This window comes from Centropristis striata, chromosome 17 (assembly GCF_030273125.1).
Source record: "Centropristis striata isolate RG_2023a ecotype Rhode Island chromosome 17, C.striata_1.0, whole genome shotgun sequence".
NCBI classification, from domain to species: Eukaryota; Metazoa; Chordata; class Actinopteri; order Perciformes; family Serranidae; genus Centropristis; species Centropristis striata.
The window spans coordinates 33,103,387-33,125,162 of NC_081533.1; the positions used below are offsets into that span (position 1 = coordinate 33,103,387).

Here is a 21,776-nt window from a genome sequence, read left to right on the forward strand (position 1 = left end):
GTTGCACGTTTGCAGAAATCTTGGGCTCACCCAAAAGAGGCGACTGCAGCCCGCTCTGCACTTAGCATCCTGGAGGGTGCTGCAGAGCATAGCCTGGATGGGGTGTCGAAGTGGGCAAGACCTTTGCATTGTTGGCAGGGGCTCCGCCTACGAGCAATAGAGATTCGGGACCTGGAGTCCAAAGGCTCAGCTGATCACCTGCCGGAAATGATCAAGGTGGTGGACACTGTGATCCAGGACGCTAGCTCCCAGGCCAGGGTTCTTGGTAACTCCATGGCGCAATTGACCATGGCCCGGCGGCATGTGTGGTTGAGCCAGTCAGTATTATCTGATGGTGATAGGGCTGCTGTCCTAGAGGCTGCTATTACCCCTGGAGACGTGTTCGGGCCGACAGCAGAGGCTGCGTTGGATGAGGCCCAGAAGGTCAGGCTGTGCACGCAGTCCATTCACTGGCCTGGGCAGTCTAGGCCTGGGCCATCTAGAGCTGTTGCTCAGGGTCCTCTGGAGAGGCATAGAAACCCCCAGCGGACTCGTCCCATGGAGCAGGGCTCCTCACGGGGTTTCAGACAGGTGCGGCAGGGGATTCCCCGACATCAGGTGCAGGTCCAGCAAAGGAGCAGACGTGCTGATTATAGGGCAGCAGAGCCCCGCCAGTGCTCCTGACGGTGCGCATCCACTGGCGCTGGCTTTTTCCATCACCCAGCTAAACGCTTGGCACCAGTGCACCTCCTGTCCATGGGTGATGAATACTCTGGAGTTCGGGTACAGTCTGCAGTTCAGGGTCCATCCCCCTCGCTTTTGTGGGATTTTGGAAACCCCAACGAAGGATGCAACTCGATCTGCTATTCTGGCCGACGAGATCTCCACCTTATTGGGGAAGGGGGCGATACAGCCTCTGTCCCTAGAGGGAGCAAGACAAGGGTATTATTCCCCTTACTTCCTTGTCCCCAAGCGGACCGGGGGGTTCTGCCCCATTCTAGATCTGAGGCAACTAAACAAACATCTAAAAGTGCTTCCTTTCAGGATGCTCAGGTTGAGAGCATTGTTTCAGGCCATAAGGCCGGGTGATTGGTTCACAACAGTGGACCTTCGCGATACTTATTTTCATATTCCCGTCAGTCGGGACCACAGGAAGTTCCTCAGGTTCTCCTTTCGAGGCAGGGCCTTCGAGTACAAAGTCCTTCCCTTTGGTCTGTCCCTTTCACCTCGAACTTTCACCAAGTGCATGGATGCTGCTCTTGTTCCACTGAGGCAGAAAGGCATCAGAGTGCTAAATTATCTGGACGACTGGCTGGTATGTGCTTCATCCGAGGTCCTAGCACAAAGCCACACAGAGGCAGTGTTGGCACATTTAGTTACACTCGGACTGCATGTGAATGCAGAAAAGAGCTGCCTAGCCCCAGCCAGGTCAGTTGAGTATCTGGGCCTTACTCTGGACTCCAGCGCCATGAGGGCCTACCTGACTCTGAAGAGGAGGAGGGCAATCAGGGAGTGCATCGCCAAATGTATTTCCCGAAAATCAGTGTCGGTGACGCAATGCCAGAGGATGTTGGGCCTCTTTGCAGCAGCTGGCCAAGTTGTGTTGTTGGGCCTCCTGCCCACACGCCTGCTCCAGCGTTGGTTTGTACACCAGGATGTGTGTCTACCCAGAGACAAGGGGAGGATGCTTAACCTGTCGAAGGAAGGCATCAGAGTCCACAGTTAGTGGAGCCGGTCACAGGCTGCCCGAGACGGTGTTCCCTTGGGCCAAGATGGCAGCAGGGTCACCATAACGACCGATGCCTCCCTATCAGGCTGGGGCGCAGTCTGGGAGGGCAGGACTGCTCGGGGGCACTGGGGCACAGCGCAGCAGGGGTGGCATATAAACCACCTGGAGATGGAAGCTGTTCGCTTGACCCTGAGAGACTTTCTCACGGTGGCACAGGGGAGACAGGTTCTGGTTCGAACAGACAGCACAGCGGTGGTGGCTTACATCAACCGTCAAGGCGGGTTGAAGTCGCCATCCCTACATGCAAGGGTGCGTCAGCTGCTCCTGTGGACTCAGTCCATGAAGGTGTTCCTGAGAGCCTTTTATCTTCCAGGACCTCAGAATGTGGCGGCGGATCTGCTGTCACAGAGAGGTCCTCACCCTGGCGAGTGGAGACTACACCCACAGATAGTGGACCAAATTTGGGTCGCTTTGGTCGGGCACTGGTGGACCTTTTTGCCACATCAGAGAACACCCACTGTCCTCTGTGGTCATCAATGCACGGTCCTCCAGGACCCCTGGGAACAGATGCCATGAGCCTGTCATGGCCTTAGGTGAAGCTCTATGCATTCCCGCCACTCCCTCTCCTGCCGGCTTTCATCAGGAGGGTCAGGTGTTCGCATGCCCAGGTGCTATTGGTGGCACCCGACTGGCCACAAAGGCCATGGATGGCGAGCATCTGCGAGATGCTGGACGGTCGCCCATGGCGCCTCCCGGTCAGACTGGACCTGTTTTCCCAGGTGCAGGGCAAGATATGGCACCAAAATCCCCAGGTTCTGAACCTTCATGTATGGCCCTTGAACGGCAGCATCTGACATCCCTTGGCTTGGAGGGAGGGGTCGTGGAGACTTTGCAAGCCTCACGGGCCCCCTCCACTCAACTGCAGTATATGAGTAAGTGGAGAGTGTTTACGGACTGGTGTCGTGCAAAGAACAAGGACCCCTTGACTTGTCACATCTCGGTCATCCTCTCCTTCCTCCAGCACCTTTTTGTGCTGGGTCGGGCTGAATCTACCATCAGGGGTTATCTTGCTGCAGTCTCAACTGTGCATGATAAGTGTGATGGTTTTTCCCGAGGTGCGCATCCCCTGGCTTCACAGTTCTTGCGAGGGGAGAGACGGAGACGTCCACCCCAGAAGCATCTGCTACCCCCATGGGATCTCCAGGTGGTCCTTGGGGCTCTTTGCCTTCCCCCTTTTGAGCCACTGTCGAGCACTGACCTTCGTCTTCTATGTTGGAAGACTGTTTTTCTTTTGGCACTTGCCTCGGCCAAATGGGTGAGTGAGCTGAACGCCTTCTCCGTAGGCGTGGCATGTCTCAGGTTTGGGGACAGGATGGCCCAGCTTTTGCCAAATCCAGCTTTTCAGCCTAAGGTTCTGCCTAAAATTTTTGTCTCCAAGCCTGGATTCTTGAGGCCTTCCATCCACCACCACATACTTCCTCAGAAGCTGAGAGGCTTCACAACTTGTCCCTGGTGGTGTTATCCCCTCATCTGTTCTCGGGGTTGCAGAACGTAATTAAGTTTGTTGCTGTTTTTGTTTATAATGTCACTTCCCTCTCTTATGTACGATTGAGTGACGTTGGGTCATGTGTTTCTATTGACACCATTTTCCAGAGAGACGGATTTTTGTTTACTATGCTTTATTCAATCATGATCATAAAAAGCTTGAACCCAGTTGATTGTGTTCAATGTATTTCCTGAGATGTCATCTAAATGACCTCTGTGCACATAATGTCCTGTATTTAACCTGCAGGTGGTGCCACCTCCCTCTCCTCGTGACTGATTTGGTATTCAGTTGTCACATGGTTACAGGTTCACTGAAATGAAATAAAACGAAGGTTTACGTATGTAAACACGGTTTTATGAATGAAGGGAACCTGTAACCATACGAGGTCACTCAGCGATGAAGGTAGGCATCCTTCCCAGTCGATAGAAAGAGGGAGAGTGCGTGGGTCCGCCTCACATATATACACAGGTGTAGTGATTGACGGCGCACCCACAGCTGCGATTAATTTGGTATAATGCCTCCTGACCCGAGGGTTGTAGTCACATGGTTACAGGTTCACTTCATTCATAAAACCGTGTTTACATATGTAAACCTTCGTTTTCCTTTCAAACTGAAGTGATGTTTTTCGTCCAGCCTTCAAAAGTTGTGCCTACAAGGTTCAGTTTAAGGACCCATCCTGTTTACTATTTGTATGAACAATGTGGTTAAGGAACGATGGTGGCACTGGCATTTCACCAACTACAGTTTGCATTTGACAACATACGCTCATACTTGTTCCACCTCAGACTAGTGTTGAAAAAAAAAAGTGTTATATATTCTAACAAAAGGAAGTGCCTTTTGTTTTACATCCTCACAAGTTACCTCCATTGAGATAGTGTCCACCAACCTGAGATTCAAAACTGGTTGTAACTAGACAACATTGTACTCTGTATTCCTTAATATACCAGGTGCAGAATTTTACACTGGGATCTATAAATCCATTGGACTACACGCCAACTTATTTATGCACTTACATGTCACGTAAACAGTGACATCACAGCCTATATTATGTAGTCTGATCCTCTATTTTGCAGGACATAGCTCTCTGAATTGTAAAAAGGAAGTAAAGCAGTCCCACTCTGCCCTCTGCAGTTTTCAGACACGTTCACTCCCGGGCTGCTGCAGGCTTTTTGTCTTGTGGACTTCCCCTCTTATTAAATCCAGGTGTGGTAGAGCTGCAGCTACACCTGTTGGCTGATAGTTAATATCACCACAACTCACCGTCCTGCAGCTTTTGATAAGCACACAAAGGTCAAATTAAACTCCGGTCTTAGAAGCTCGAAATCACTTGAATAGTTGGCTGTCAGGAAACAGATTGAGCTTAACATTAACAGCCAGTGGTCTATACATTTACAGCACACTCTTATCACTCTATTTCATGTGATCTTAACAGCTGCATTTGGCCTCATTCTGCATTTTTCTGATTAAGATATGCAAAACATCACCCCAAAAAATTGTGATTGATATTAATTAGATTTTACAAACAATTGTTAGACAAGTATACAACACATTCGGAATCTGCAGTTTACGACACAGTTGCCAGCCTACTAAACAACAGTTTGCAAGACTTGGGCAGAGTTGTATGCTCAAAAGGAAACGCCCACATTTCACAGCAACAACCTTTTCAAGAAGGTGTTTCATTGCATCAGAGAGGGATGAATTCATTTTAACCTCTCAGCACTGGCCTCCTATCACTTTTAGAATCCATTTTAAAATGTTGGTGTTAACTTTTAGAGCCCTCCAAGGCCAGGCTTTACAGTTTATTAAAGACCGTCTGCAGCCCCACATCACAACTCAATCTCTTAGGTCCTCTATTCCTTCTCTGGGTGCCTCAGACTCGTTTTAAGACTTTTGGAGATCATGCATTCGAGTTGGCAACCCCAAAACTTTGAAGTAGCCTGTCGATAGGCTTGAGGTCACTGGACTCTTTTAAAAAGTAGCTAAAAATTTGATCAGACAGGCTTTTAGGTAGCATGTAGAATTGTATTGTTTTAACTTGTTGTTTCATTTATTTGATTCTATTTGGTGTTATGTCTTTGACTGTAAAAGGTGCTACCTGAATAATAATTATAATAATAATATAAGGCAAACCTGGAATCTGTTGTGAATGAACACATAGTCATTGCGAGGAGACCTGACAGACATTTATGCACACTATTTGAAATGTGATTATATGGTATAAATCTGCACATATCACACATCATGACAGAGCTGCAGCAGGCAGGAAACGACGTGAACAAACCTTCATCTGATTACAGCCGACCAATGAGAAATGAGAGATTATTTTATCTAAGGACTTTGTCCCTGAAGCTCACTGCACTCTGAGCTCACTTGTTGACGCACACAATGACAGGTAAGCTATTACAAGAATACATTATAGTTTTAACTGCAAAACTTGATTTTTGTGCGACCCAAAGTGTGATGAAGGTTCTCTTTGGTAGGATTTGACAAAGTTAAAAGGCATTAATTCAAATGATTTTTTATTTTTTTTATTTTTTAAATCTACACATTATTGGAACCTGGTTACAACGAGATCTATTGAACCGGTACAAGCAATTTCATCATGAAATGACCTACAATGTTGTTTTTGTTTCCATCTTAAACAAACGTTGCACTGGCATCTGGAGACTGTTGCCAACATTTGGCTGATAATATTTAGTCTAAATTAAAATTTGAATATATATACTTGGCAGTGGTGGAATGTAACTAAGTACATTGACTGAAGTACTGTACTTAAGTACAATTTTGAATTACTTGTACTTTACTTGAGTATGTCCATTTTATGTAACCTTATACTTCTACTCCTCTACATTTAGCTGACAGCTTTAGTTACTTTTCAGGTTTCGAGATTTGACAAGAAAAACATTTTCTTTTTTTAAATTAAACCTTGTTTGTCTGTATATTTAGTAGTTAAAATAAACCCTTCGTTGAGAGAATTAAAACACTGCTTACATAAATGCATCAATAATAATATTGTAAAATCCAATAATATATTTAGAATATTTAAAACAATCTGCATAACCAGTACTTTTACTTTTGATACTTTAGGTACATTTTAATACTGATACTTTTGTACTTTTACTTTTGTACTTTTACTTTAGTACGTTTTTTAGTATGCTGTAGTGGAGTAATTTCACAATGAGGTATGAGTACTTTTACTGCAGTAACGGATCTAAATACTTCTTCCACCATTGATACTTGGTAATACTAACAATGGGGAATTGACCTTGTTTTTCAGGGTAAACCCCTTACCCTTTACATTTTTGCATGAAATAATACAAAATGCATTCAGTTGAGTATTTCTACATCACAATATCATTTTGGTCTCTGTTATTATTTTGCTTTTTTCCCTCCATGTGGTCTCTCCTTTAAGATTAATATTGTTTTAATTGTTGACAGAACTCCAGCATGTCTCCACTGCCCTATGACCAGTTCAACAGTAAGTACTTCAGTCCACAAACTGTTTCTGTCTTTGCATTGTTGCCAAGTATGAACACCATGGGAATGTCCAGCCATCATACCCCTCAGGAAGGAGACGGACTCTGTGTCCCAGAGATGAATGTGCTTTGGTCCAAAATGTGCATATCAACCCAAGAACAAAAGCAAAAGACCTTGTGAAGATGCTGGCTGAAGCTGGTAAAAGTGTGTCATTATCCACAGTGAAACGAGTCCTGAGACATGGACTGAAAGGCCACTCTGCCAGGAAAAAGCCATTACTCCAAAAGAAACATAAAACAGCCAATCTTTGCATTGTTGTAACAGTAATACAACTAATACTCATACTTTTCAAGAGATCTTTGCTCCTGTCAGATGAGTTTGACCTCTCTCTCTCTCTCTCTCTCTCTAGCTAATCAATCTGGTTTTACTTCCAAAAACATTGTCATGGCTGTGGCTTGTGTCTTGGTTGGGCTGGTTGTCGTTGGTGTCGGTGGATTTTTATACTATAAATATAGTAAGTAAGTCGCATCTCCTTAATGGTTACAGTAACAATATAGTTCACTACAAAAACCAAACCACTGGTGTATTTTATATTGAAGAGCATTTAAGGTTAACATTGTTTGTTGTAGGGGCGTCCCGGTGGCTCACACTGGTAGAGCGCTTACCATGTAGGCTGAGTCCTTGCTGCGGCGGAGCCGGGTTCGAATCCGGCCTGAGCTCCCTTTGCCGCATGTCTTCCCCTCTATCACCCCCTTTCTATCTGTCACTATCAATAAAGCAAAAAATGCCAAAAAAATGATCTTTAAAAAAAAAAAAACATTGTTTGTTGTAGAATTTGAACATGAGATTACAGATTTTACTGTCATTGCTTGATTTATTGAAATATGTAAATATTTCAAATGTCCTTTCTCTGTGTAAAACCCCTTTAGAGAAGGAAATGCTTCTCTGATTTACCTAAATATTTATAACACTTCCTTTTTCTTCAAAGGGGACTACAAGAAGAAAATCTCATCACTTCAAAATGCCTTACACGCGATGACGGCAGACCTGGACGATGCACAACAGACGACCATGATAAAGAACCTGAAGGCTGAACTGGAGGCAGAGAGAGCTCGACTGGCAGGACAACTTAGAGAAGTGGAGACCAAGAGGGAGGAGAACAAGAGCATGCTTCAGGCAGTGAAGCAGAAAATAAGAGAGGCGACATTTGACAGAAGGGAGGACTTACTGAGAGAAAAAGAGCAGCTGTTAAATGCTCAGTGGAAACTGGACGAGACAAAGAAGAACAATGAGGGACAGATGCTGTTTATAGAGAAACAGCTGGAGCCGATAGACATTAGGTTGTCTAGAGTAAACAGTGGGAAGAAGGATGTTTGAATCCTCCAGCCAGACAGACATGAAGGAGAAAGTAATGAGAGCGAATCAAAGGTGACAGATGAAAGGTCCCAACAGACACTCATTCATTCTTTAATCTGGAGTTTTACATGATGCAGATGAAGTTTAAAAACATTTAATTTGTGCACAAAGAATTTGTCTAATTATTTCATGCCTGCTGGAACGGTTGTCGAAAAGACACACCAAAAAAAAAATCTTTAATAAAATTCCTATTTCTGTTTCATTGGTTGTGTGTTTTTTAAAGAACATAGTGATTTTTTGTAATCTGGCTGTTTTATGTTTCTTTTGGAGTAATGTCTTCTTCCTGGCAGAGTGGCCTTTCAGCCCATGTCTCAGGACTCGTTTCACTGTGGATAATGACACAGTTTTACCAGCTTCAGCCAGCATCTTCACAAGGTCTTTTGCTTTTGTTCTTGGGTTGATATGCACATTTTGGACCAAAGCACGTTCATCTCTGGGACACAGAGTCCGTCTCCTTCCTGAGCGGTATGATGGCTGGACATTCCCATGGTGTTTATACTTGGGTATAATTATTTGAACAGATGAATGTGGAACCTTCAGGCATCTGGAAATTGCACCCAAGGATGAACCAGACTTGTGCAAGTCCACAATTCTCTTCCTGATATCTTGGTTGATTTCTTTTGACTTTTCCATGATGTTACACAAAGAAGCAGTGTGTTTCAGGTGTGCCTTGAAATACATCCACAGGTGTGTCTCTAATTAACTCTAATGTTGTCAATAAACCTATCAGAAGCTTCCAAAGACATGACAGCATCATCTGGGCTTTCCCAAATTGTTTCAAGGCATAATAATGTTAGTGTATGTAAACTTCTGACTTTGAAGAAAGTAATAAAAAATTGTCTAAAAAAATCCTTCTCTCATTATTCTGGAATTTAGCAAATAGAAATAATTTTGGTAATCCTAAGGGAGCTAAAACAGGAAAAATTATTGTCTGATTTCATGTCAGACAGTGAGAAAAAAAGCATATGTGTCTTTTTATATAGTGTATGTAAACTTCTGGTTTCAACTGTATTTCCTGTCAGGAAGAATAAATAAAGACACGTACACATCATCAAATGCAACTAGAAAACAAATCCATACACTGCAAAAAAGCCAACTTGTGTTTTTTGGCCTAAAACAGTGATTTAAGTTGGTAAAACTTGGAAATATAAATTATTGACATTTAGGGCAATAATGTAAGTTAGCACAACAAAGGAAGCCAGTTGTCTGCTCAAAAACAAGTTGGTGAGTTGTTGTTACTTATATCTTTAAGTTGGGGTTCAAAACAAGGGACAATAGTTCTGCTAACTCTTATTTCTTTGTTGTGAAATGCGGGAAAGCGGTGAAATACGGTCATTAGCGAAAGCTAGCGGCTAACTGATGCTAGCGGCGCTGCTTGTTACAGCTACAAGAGTAGCCATTAGCATATCAAAGCTAACTCAAAATTATGGTTGCAACATTAGCTGACATTTCATAGCGGCGTTACAATCGTGCCAATTCAGCACATTGCAGAAGTTAGCAGAAGTAACTGTTGTTGTCAGGCTTCAGTCACATACTCTGTGTATTTATTTTTTAATCTAACTAGCCTAAAGATGTAACAAGCCTGCTGTATTTTTAAACACACCTGTAGGAAAATGCTGCAGGTGAACACACCTCCTCTGATACTGCACAAACACGTTGAAAGTCCAAATCATTTTATTAGAGGACTTTGACCGTTCAGATTACAAAGAGGTGAGGCGACACGCACTCAGCAGGTACGTGGGATTTATACGTTTAAGGAGTTTAATTTGTTTTGGGGTTTTTTGATGGTAAAGTTGTTATATTCACAGAGAAGACATATTTATATTTAGAAAAAGAAAGCAGGTCTTCCTTCAGAGCTGGCAAAACGGTGTGACTGTTACACAAAAGCTTAAGCCCCATTCGGACTGGACTTGTGTCTCCACAGGGTGTAATTAGTGAGAGTTTTTTATGTGTTGTACATTTTAAAATAGATCTAATTTCATGTGTTTAAAGCCGCTTTTTGTGTGATGAAGGTTCTCTTTGGTAGGATTTGGCAAAGTTAAAAGGCATTAATTCAAATGAGTTTATGGTGTATTTAATTTTTTTTAAATCTACACATTATTGGAGCCTGATTACAACAAGATCTATTGAACAGGTACAAGCCATTTCACCATGAAATGACCTATAATGTTGTTTTTTGTTTCCATCTAAAACAAATGTTGCACTGGCATCTGGAGACTGTTGCAAACATTTGATGATATTTAGTCTAAATTAAAGTTTGAATATATACTTTGCAGTGGTGGAATGTAACTAAGTACAATGACTCAAGTACAATTTTGAATTACTTGTACTTTACTTGAGTATGTCCATTTTATGTAACCTTATACTTCTACTCCTCTACATTTAGCTGACAGCTTTAGTTACTTTTCAGGTTTCGAGATTTGACAAGAAAAACATTTTCTTTTTTTAAATTAAACCTTGTTTGTCTGTATATTTAGTAGTTAAAATAAGCCCTTCCTTGAGAGAATTAAAACACTGCTTACATAAATGCATCAATAATAATAATGTAAAATCCAAAAATATATTTAGAATATATAAAACAATCTGCGTAACGAGTACTTTTACTTTTGATACTTTAGGTACATTTTGATACTGATACTTTTGTACTTTTACTTTAGTACGTTTTTTAGTTTACTGTAGTTGAATAATTTCACAGTGAGGTATGAGTACTTTTACTGCAGTAACGGATCTAAATACTTCTTCCACCATTGATACTTGGTAATACTAACAACACTGCAAAAAAAGAAAAGTTGGGTGAACTCAAAATTTCAAGGCAACAAACTTTGATAAAATTTTAACTAGGAAAATCAAACTAAATATTTTAAGTTTTGTTTTTGAGTTTGCTCAACTCTGAATTCAGGTTTTTGTCAACTCAACTGTAAGCTGTACTAACTTATAATTTACTTGCTTCTGCTAACTTCTGCAATGTGCTGAATTGGCACGATTGTGACACCGCTATGAATGTCAGCTAATGTTGTGACCACAATTTTGAGTTAGCATCAATACGCTAATGGCTACTCTTGTAGCTGTAACAAGCAGCGCCACTAGCATCAGTTAGCTGCTAGCAGCAGTTAGCCGCTAGCATCAGTTAGCCGCTAGCTTTTGCTAATGACCAAATTTCACCACTTTCCCGCATTTCCCAACAAAGAAATAAGAGTTATCAGAACTATTGTCCCTTGTTGTGAACCCCAACTTAAAGATATAAGTAACAACAACTCACCAACTTGTTTTTGAGCAGACAACTGGCTTCCTTTGTTGTGCTAACTTACATTATTGCCCTAAATGTCAATAATTTATATTTCCAAGTTTTACCAACTTAAATCACTGTTTTAGGCCAAAAAATACAAGTTGGCTTTTTTGCAGTGAATGCGGGATTGACCTTGTTTTTCAGGGTAAACCCCTTACCCTTTACATTTTTGCATGAAATAATACAAAATGCATTCAGTTGAGTATTTCTACATCACAATATCATTTTGGTCTCTGGTATTATTTTGCTTTTTTCCCCTCCATGTGGTCTCTCCTTTAAGATTAATATTGTTTTAATTGTTGACAGAACTCCAGCATGTCTCCACTGCCCAATGACCTGTTCAACAGTAAGTACTTCAGTCCACAAACTGTTTCTGTCTTTGCATTGTTGTAACAGTAATACAACTAATACTCTCTCTCTCTCTCTCTCTCTCTCTCTCTCTCTCTCTCTCTCTCTCTCTCAGGTGCTGCCTCATCAGCAGAGAATATTTTAGCTAATCAATCTGGTGCTACTTCCAAAGACATTGTCATGGCTGTGGCTTGTGGCTTGGCTGGGCTGGTTGTTGGTGGTTTGATGGTCGGCGGATTTTTATACTATAAATATATACGTAAGTCGCAGCTCTTTAATGGTTACAGTAACAATATAGTTCACTATAAACACCCTACCACTGGTGTATTTTATATTAAAGAGCATTTAAGGTTAACATTGTTTGTTGTAGAATTTGAACAGATTTTACTGCCATTGCTTGATTTATTGAAATATATAAATATTTCAAATGTCCTTTCTTGGTGTAAAACCCCTTTAGAAAAGGAAATGCTACTCTGATTTACTTAAATATTTATAACACTTTCTTCTTTTTTCTTCAAAGGGTACTACAAGAAGAAAATCTTGTCACTTCAACATGACTTACAGGCGATGGAGGCAGACCTGGACGATGCGCTACAGACGACCATGATAAAAAACCTGAAGGCTGAACTGGAGGCAGAGAGAGCTCGACTGGCAGGACAACTTAGAGAAGTGGAGACCAAGAGGGAGGAGAACAAGAGCATGCTTCAGGCAGTGGAGCAGAAAATAAGAGAGGCGACATTTGACAGAAGGGAGGACTTACTGAGAGAAAAAGAGCAGCTGTTAAATGCTCAGTGGAAACTGGACGAGACAAAGAAGAACAATGAGGGACAGATGCTGTTTATAGAGAAACAGCTGGAGCCGATAGACATTAGGTTGTCTAGAGTAAACAGGGGGAAGAAGGATGTTTGAATCCTGCAGCCAGACAGACATGAAGGAGAAAGTAATGACAGCGAATCAAAGGTGACAGATGAAAGGTCCCAACAGGCATTCATTCATTCTTTAATCTGGAGTTTTACATGATGCAGATGAAGTTTAAAAACATTTAATTTGTGCACAAAGAATTTGTCTACAGTGTCAAATTACAAATAATTATTTCATGCCTGCTGGAACGGTTGTAGAAAAGACACACCAAAAAAAAAAATCTTTAATAAAATTCCTATTTCTGTTTTATTGAAATTTAACTTGTGATGAATTACCTCTCTGTGCAGCTTAATGACAGGAAGTGCTTTCTAGTGGATAAAAGATAGTTTCATTGGTTGTGTGTTTTTTAAAGAACATTGTGATTTTTTTTGTCTAGAACATGGGCTGCTTTGTGATTTTTTTTTCTGCAATTACATGCTTTTTTTTTTGTTAAAGATGAGCTGATTGTTGTAGATATTTTGAAAATCAAAATAAAATTTAAAAAGCTTCTTAGAGGTTTGTCTTTTTTACTGTGAACCACAACACTGTTGAATTCTACAATAAACAACATGAAGCCCAACTGATACTTTTTCCAAGGGGGATATCTGCAAAGTGTTAAATGTGAAAAAATATATATTTGTCACGATATATTTCCTGTCAGGAAGAATAAATAAAGACATGTACACATCATCAAATGCAACTAGAAAACAAATCCATACACTGCAAAAAAGCCAACTTGTGTTTTTTGGCCTAAAACAGTGATTTAAGTTGGTAAAACTTGGAAATATAAATTATTGACATTTAGGGCAACAATGTAAGTTAGCACAACAAATGAAGCCAGTTGTATGCTCAAAAACAAGTTTGTGAGTTGTTGTTACTTATATCTTTAAGTTGGGGTTCACAACAAGGGACAATAGTTCTGCTAACTCTTATTTCTTTGTTGTGAAATGCGGGAAAGCGGTTAAATTCGGTCATTAGCGAAAGCTAGCGGCTAACTGATGCTAGCGGCGCTGCTTGTTACAGCTACAAGAGTAGCTATTAGCGTATCAAAGCTAACTCAAAATTGTGGTCGCAACATTAGCTGACATTTCATAGCGGCGTTACAATCGTGCCAATTCAGCACATTGCAGAAGTAAGGATTAAAAGTCATTACAATGTAAAATTATAAGTTAGTACAACTTACAGTTGAGTTGACAAAAATCTGAATTCAGAGTTGAGCAAACTCAAAAACAAAACTTAAAATATTTGGTTTAACTGTCCAACTTTAAATTTTATAAAAGTATGTTGCCTTGAAATTTTGAGTTCACCCAACTTTTCTTTTTTTGCAGTGTAGAAAACATGATTGTATTTCTGAGATTTTGTGAGACGATGCTGCAGATTCAAGCAGCAAAAGCTTCAGCAAAGATCGAGAGTTACGTATGTAACTACGGTTCTATGAATTCTGGATGACCGCCAGAGGCGGTGCTTTCAGCACTGGATATTCCATCTCGCGCATGCGCAGGTCGAGTAGTTATACCAAAAAAGTCACCTGTGACCCCTGGATGACCCGAGAACATCTATAAGTTCCGGTGTCACCAGAGGATCTGTTCCAACTGGATCTTCTCGTGAAAACTGAGAGATCCGAGTGACTCTCGGTCTGGCGGTCATCCAGAATTCATAGAACCATAGTTACATACGTAACTCTCGTTCTATTTCATTCTTACTGTCCGCCAGAGGCGGTGCTTTCAGCACTGGATGACTAATACCAAAAAGGTCACGAGGATACTAACCAACTAGGGGCCTGAGGCCGTTGACAGGACAGCCGTCGCCACCGGATGAGGAGCCGCAACATTCACTCTGTAGAATCGAGCAAAAGTGCACGATGAAGACCAGCTAGCAGCAGCACAGGTGTCTTGAAGAGGAACCCCCTTCAAGGCTGCCCATGATGTGGACATACTCCGAGTAGAGTGGCCCTGCACGTTACTAGGCGCAGGTAGGCCCTGCGACCTATAAGCATGTAGAATCACCTCGACAATCCACCTAGAAAGCCTCTGTTTCGACAGAGGCTGACCTTTCCTACAACCCCCATAACAAACGAACAGTTTGTCAGATTTACGAAGAGGGGCTGTAGCAGCCACATATGCCTTGAGAGCCCGAACAGGGCAAAGTTGCTCTGACAGCGCTGTTGCTTGCTGTGACGAGCTTGGTGGACTGAACGCTGCCAACTCAATTGCCTGGTTCACATGTGAGGAAGGCACCCTCTTTGGCAGGAAGGAGGGATTGGGTAGGAGTGCAACCCCCGAACCATCCGGATACCAACGCAAACACATCTGGCTCACTGATAGGGCATGGAGCGCCCCCACTCGCTTCGCCGAAGTGATTGCCAGCAGAAATGCAGTCTTTGCAGACAGCCACCTCCTATGGGCTCGAACGGGGGCCGACACACTGACCTCAAGACCAAGGTCAAGTCCCATGATGGCACTACAGTGACCCGTGATGGCACCTGCCTCTGTGCACCCTTCAAAAACTGACTTACCAGATACTTACCAAAATATCCAGGGACCTGATCATGCACGACTTGTTTTTCAGAAGTAAAATTTGAAATGACAGTCAGTGGAAAGATAAACAGGATAAATTGATCTGCAGGAGGCTTCATTTCTTTTCTTTTTTGCCTTGTTGCAAAGTGAGAAAGAGACCTGACAAGCAACAAATAACCAGGACACATTCACAAAGTGACCACACCTTTACGTAACAACAGACGACCTTATCTTATTTTATTTGAGGACTTTGACCCGGCAGCTCACAGTAAGTTGCTCTGAGCCCGCGGAGATTTTAATACACAAAGCTAAGCAGGTATGTCAGCTTTTAAAAAATCAACTTTCTATTCTAAGTTCTACAATATTCATGGAAAGGTATTACTACATTACCTGGTATGTTTTTGCAGGATTCAACTCTCTAATGTTGTAGAGTTATAAATCTGCAAGCATGTGGTTTTGGTTCTGTGTGATTAGAGAAGCCAAAACATCACTCTTTACAGTGGTTAATTCTGGATTTTAAGGATAAATATAATTATTAAGTGCCATATTGTTTTGTCTTTTATAATTCCAGCTGATTGTGTCTCATCCAGTTCTACGGTATTGTCGTTATCATGTTTAAATTACTCTGCACTGTTGCAGCAGCTGTCACCATCTTTCCCACATGGAAATGTAAGTCCCACATATCACATAAGTCACAGCTCTTGATGATAAAAATACTTAAAATTTTTTCACTGCTGTTTTTATTCTCATGCTTATAGGAGTCACAGTTTTTAGTTTGGTTTTTACAACGCTGTTCTGCTCTTTTGTCCTGTTTGTTTTTAGACTTTTCCCTAAAATATGAGACAATCAATCATGAAGAGGAACATTCACTGTCTCAACCGCCACAGATGGAAGAATGTGAAAATGTCCTCACTGTGATACGAAAGGAAGATGAGAACCTGACAGAGGAACTCGAAGCACAACATAGAAAGGTGTGTGTGTGTGTGTGTGTGTGTGTGTGTGTGTGTGTGTGTGTGTATGTATGTGTGTCTGTGTGTGTGGTGTGTTTGTTTGTGTGTGTGTGAGATAATTTTAATTATTATTTTAATGTTGTTTGATTGTTTGATGTTGCTATGAACACAATTCTAATTGGAGAAGTAATATATCATAATTTTGATTATTGCAACTGCTCTGGCTAAGGTATATCTATACCACTTTTTTCGTTATTATCTCACAACCTTCCTTTTTGGTTTATTTAAAATTTCAGACCGCCACAAAGCTGAACCTGAAGGACAAACTGCCCTTTGAACTCACAGGATTCACAGCCGTCAGTGGATCGATGCCCCTCGACAGAGTTTTCATCCTTCTCCTTATAAACACCTGTGGCGGTAACTAACACACTCATTCTGTTGGTTTTTACTGTCACATTGGCGGGTGATATTGTTGAAACGCGCGTGTGTTTGAAGCATGTGTATGCATGTGTGAGGAGTGTGAGCACTGTAATCACATCAAAGATCAAAGGCAATCAGATCAAAGCAATCAACAGAATTAACTGGCACCTGTTAATGAAAGAGTGACAGCAGCCAGAGGTGGACTGGAATTTCTGTCCTCGAACAGAAAGCATTTTTGGCAAAACCATAATACCTATCATTGATCCGACTTCACTTTGAGCATCCTGAGTTCTTCCTGAACGTCTACATATGGTTTTTTTTAAAGAAAAATGAAAAAATAGCTTTGTTAGAGCGATCTAAAAAAACTGTTAAATCTCACTTTTTCCGAAATCTTCCCGCGTTTTTAATATGGGAGCCAATGAGGCTGTTGGTGGTGTTGGTGGATCATCTGTGCGTCCTACGCCCAAACTATAACTCTGACAACTTTACCAGAGGATTGTGAGTGAGAAGACTAATTTTCCTAAGTTTCTATGTATAAATTATTTCTGTAGAGTGGAATTTGCGGCCTGGAGCGCAGTTTTCAAATTTATTTTTTGACAATTTTTTCTCTCCCTCTACACTCGATGGCGATGATGTCACACACTGTGACACGAACATTCCGTGCAATACACACCCATTATAATCTCAGAATTTCTCCAAAAATGATCATGGTCATTGAACAGGGATTGATAAAAAACTATATGACCTATCGAAACGTGGATTAATACACCGATACACAAGACTTGTGTCTACTGTTAAAAGTTTAAATGGAGTCTCTAGGTGAAATTATGCCAGAGAAGTAGACGTTTAAAAATCTCCAATTATTGTTCTTTTTCGATCCGTTTTTTTCGGCCGTCACAGCTATTGCTGTATGGGACCAGTGCTCGGTGCTATTACCCCGTGGCCCTAATTATTGCTTGGTTTTTAAGTTGGATTTTGCAGTTGCCTAGTTTTTTTTATGTAATTATTTCTCTGAAATAAAAAAAAATTGAAATCTAAAACTTTGTCACAGGATAAAACATACATCCAGGAGGTCATTTTTAGGTTGTAACTAAATTTCGACCAAAACTGTAGTTACTGCAGTTAGGCTTTGTAGGGCAGTATAGATATGATTTTAAACAATTTAAACATGACCAAGGTGCATCTGCTGCAACACCCAAAACAAGAATGTTCATTTATGTTCATACCTGAATTTCGTATAGATATGTTTCTGTAAGCACAACATTTTTTTGGGGAAAAGTGCTCCCAGTTATGTTTTTTTGTTGTTGTCATTTCAGCTGATTTGGTTGCCTCCATTTCCGCTGTGTCCCACCACCTGAGCCTGACTCATGTCCTTTTTGACTCGGCTATAAGTCTTATTTTAGCTGTTGTGGCCTTCTTCAAATGGAAACGTAAGTCACCGTTTCATTTATTTTTTCATTTATCCTTTATTTATTTCTCAAGGAATCATTGAGGGCAACCCCTCATTTACAATGATGTCGAGAGAACAGAGAAAACACAAAACAGCACAGACAAAACACATGCAAAAACATTAAAAACAGTTACAGGGGTGAACAGGGGAGGACGGGATGGATGGATGGGCCAACACACATGACTTTGACCCAGGAGACTGCTGTAGGAAATAAAGTTAACTACTTATTTTGCGTAGGCTCAATTGACATAACAAATGTATTTATTTGAACCCAAACCATTATCTTACAGCTTGTTTTGGTTGAATGCATCTGTAGTGGAGCATCATAGTTTGATGCATAGGGTTATCCAGTGCGCTAAAAAGTGACGCCAAGGAGTCCTGACCAATGGACCATAGACTGTATATAAATAATAGACATATTCAGCATGATGTCACCCGTGAGTTTGTGGCCCGTTTAAAGCATCGAGTTCAGTGTTCCGGCTGTCACCATCTTTGTTATTTGAAACCGGGGGAAACCATATCTATACTGGTGGAGCGAGGACGAGTGTATCTAAAAATAAACTGTTAACGGTTAAACAAAATGTACCACTCGCCATGTTAGCCACCAAATCACAAGCTTCCTTATCATCTATTTTCTTCTAAATGGGACAATTATTTACACATTAACATCATATTGTATTGGAGAAGACTTGAAACTAGCAATTGAGACCATTATGTTGTCACGAGAATTTGTTCTGAGGATATTAATCAGGTGAGAAGTAATTTCATTTTGTATTGTGATAGATAGGACCGGAGGGTGCCGCCCCCTGTTGATTTTTTTAAAGATTGTAGGCTGAAGACATTTCTGGGTTTGCATCACTGCTCAGAGCGGGAGGTTGCCATCTTGTCTGAACGGTTTGTTAATTTACATTAACAAATAGTTAGTGTTGCCCTATCTTGCAGTGTTAACTAAATAAAAAAAGATATTTGTGTATCTGCCCCATGATGCAGATCAAAATTTCATGTTTTTTTCCTTGGCACATGCTACACCGTTCCACAAAAGTCTGACAAAAATCAGGCCAGTGGTTTTTTCTGTAATCCTCTTGACAAACCAAACCCAAAACAGGAGGTCCTTAGGGGAGGTAATGAATGATGAACACCCATCGCCACGTCATTAGGCAAAATGTAAAAACTTTTGATGACAAGTGCTAGTTTTTTTTGTCATACATCTAATGTCACAATCTGAATGAACATCAACAAATGTGATACGAATTATGTTTTGTTTAGAGTTCTCATACATTTCTGTCTCAATTGTTGGATTTTTCTTCACATAAGGCGAGAAAGCAGAGTTGCAGAAGGATTCACTGAAGAATAAGGAGGACCGAGAGGATGTGGTCAGCACACTGATGGAGGTGAAGACTGAACTGGAGAACCAGAGGCGGCGACTCAAAGATCTCCTGAAGGAGGTGGAGAGGGAGAGAGAGGTTAACAAGCAGGAGCTCCAGGCAGTGGAGAAGAAAATAACAGAGGTGACATTTGACAGGAGGGAGGAATTATTAAGACAAAAGGAAGACTTATTAAAGGCTCAGTGGAAACATGATGAGACTAAGAAGATCAATGAGAGACAGACAATGGACATAGAGAAACTGCTGGAGCCATTAGATATTCAGTTTACTAAAATAAACAGAAAGAAGGAACAAGACTTTGGGTAGATTTATCAGATATTATATTATATAGTGTCCCCTGGAAACAACTTCTTCAGTTTAAAATGCTTGATTTATTATAAATGGGTGCAGATAAGATTTTCCTTGACTGAGTGAGTACAAGTGGTGCTAACTTGTTACTTGTTTGACATTTTCTGTAATAAAATGTTTTTTTAACTTTTTTTTTTACAACATATACTTCAAATATATGTGTACATTTTCTATATAAAATGCTCTTTTCACTGAACACGTCCTGATCTTCTTTCTGTATTGTCTGCAACTTCTCAGTTTATTTCTTATTTCCATGGGGCGTTATCAAGAAGTGGATACTGGGATAACTGGATAACTGTTGCTTGGTTCATTTTTAAGCAGGACAAACAGTTGGGTCACAAACTTTGGTTTGAGTTGAGAAATAGACAACAAAGTAATAGAATCTTGATTCATATTTGATAAGCGATGCCTAGTTTGATGGTTTGATGGAAGTTTTGTTGAAACATGAACATGAGGACTGGTTTCCAGGCTAAAAGATGACCACACTGAAGCTTAAAACGGTGGAAAACATTTTTACATCCACCAAGGAGGTAACCATGTTTTCAGCTCTGTTTGTCTAAACTACTGGCTTGATTTACATGAAGCTTGGTGGAAGAGTGTAGCATGAGTCAATGAAGAATCCATGGAATGATTTCGAGCAAATATGAATAACAGGGTGGATACATTAATATTTTTTCTCCGTCATGAAAAAAAAGGTGGAGTGCTTGGACTGCATTCATATGGAATATTTGGAAAAATTAGCTCCCAACTGGGAAAATTCATGTGACTTCAGGCTGTGTCTTACAGAAAAACTCAGTATCAGAATCAGCATAAAAAGCAGCTGCTGCAGTTATCAGATGATCAGCTCCATTTTGTTTGGTGGCCTAAAATTAAATATTAACCAGTCGTGTTGATAACCCTCATATAATAAAACAACAAGCAGGCTGAATATTCTGACATGGAATCTGATGTTTCTTCCTTCAGCTGTTGTCAAGCTTCAGTCACATACTCTGTGTATTTATTTTTTAATCTAACTAGCCTAAAAATGTAACAAGCCTGCTGTATTTTTTAAACACACCTGTAGGAAAATGCTGCAGGTGAACACACCTCCTCTGATCCTGCACAAACACGTTCAAAGTCCAAATCATTTTATTAGAGGACTTTGACCGTCCAGATTACAAAGAGGTGAGGCGACACGCACACAGCAGGTACGTGGGATTTATACGTTTAAGGAGTTTAATTCGTTTTGGGGTTTTTTGAAGTTGTTATATTCACAGAGAAGACATATTTATATATATAATAAGAAAGCAGGTCTTCCTTCAGAGCTGGCCAAATGGTGAGACTGTTAAACCAAAGCTTAAGCCTCATTCAGGCTGGACTTGTGTCTCCATAGGGTGTAATTAGTGAGAGTTTTTTATGTGTTGTACATTTTAAAATAGATCTAATTTCATGTGTTTAAAGACGCTTTTTGTTTTACCATTTTAAAATCAGGTTAGTATGAAATATAACTCCTGTCTTAATGTTAACACCAACATTTACGTCTATTTGGGAAGTAATATGATGACAGGAAAGAGAAGCTTATGAAATGTGCTGTTGTAATGTTAGCAACAGGTTTTATATTTTTGAGTTCTTAGACAACATTCAATTACATTTTAGCAAATTAAAGCAAATTAAGCCACAGTTTGCGGTGTATCAATGGCTGTATAGACAGCTATCACTGTTTTACTTTTATCCTAAACAAATCATCATTAATAATGTCATTAATTGTGTCTCAATGGGTCGTGAAATGACAGGCAAATGTGGAATCAGGTCACTGTTTTATGGCATGCTAATGCAGATGCTGAACACATGTATTTGAACAGAAATGATGCTGCTCAAACACTTTTGCTTTATGTTTTTTCTGTTTTTCACATGTATTTCATGAAATTGTGTTTGACTTTTTAACTCCAGGATGGTTCCCACTAAAGACAGACCTCAAAGATCTCTGAGAACCGCCAGTGTTTTTCAACACATCACTGTCTTCCTTTTCCTATCACACTCTTGTCGA

At 40.7% G+C, this 21,776-nt stretch overlaps 1 protein-coding gene, 1 long non-coding RNA gene and 1 pseudogene across 2 annotated transcripts; 2 read left to right on the top strand and 1 right to left on the bottom strand.

Moving 5' to 3' along the window:
* Nucleotides 1-21,776, bottom strand: part of LOC131989060 (zinc finger protein 208-like) — a 403,618-nt pseudogene that overhangs the window by 76,809 nt on the left and 305,033 nt on the right.
* On the top strand, nt 5,513-8,262 carry LOC131989100 (ribonuclease Y-like). Its single transcript, XM_059354281.1, has 3 exons — nt 5,513-5,646; nt 6,693-7,245; nt 7,720-8,262. Exons 2-3 carry the CDS (start codon nt 7,104-7,106, stop codon nt 8,106-8,108), a joined length of 531 nt encoding a protein of 176 aa, XP_059210264.1. The 5' UTR covers nt 5,513-5,646; nt 6,693-7,103; the 3' UTR covers nt 8,109-8,262.
* On the top strand, nt 9,807-12,035 carry LOC131989111 (uncharacterized). The gene is made up of 3 exons (XR_009395928.1): nt 9,807-9,880; nt 11,740-11,779; nt 11,897-12,035. It is a non-coding gene; the product is annotated as an uncharacterized LOC131989111 (long non-coding RNA).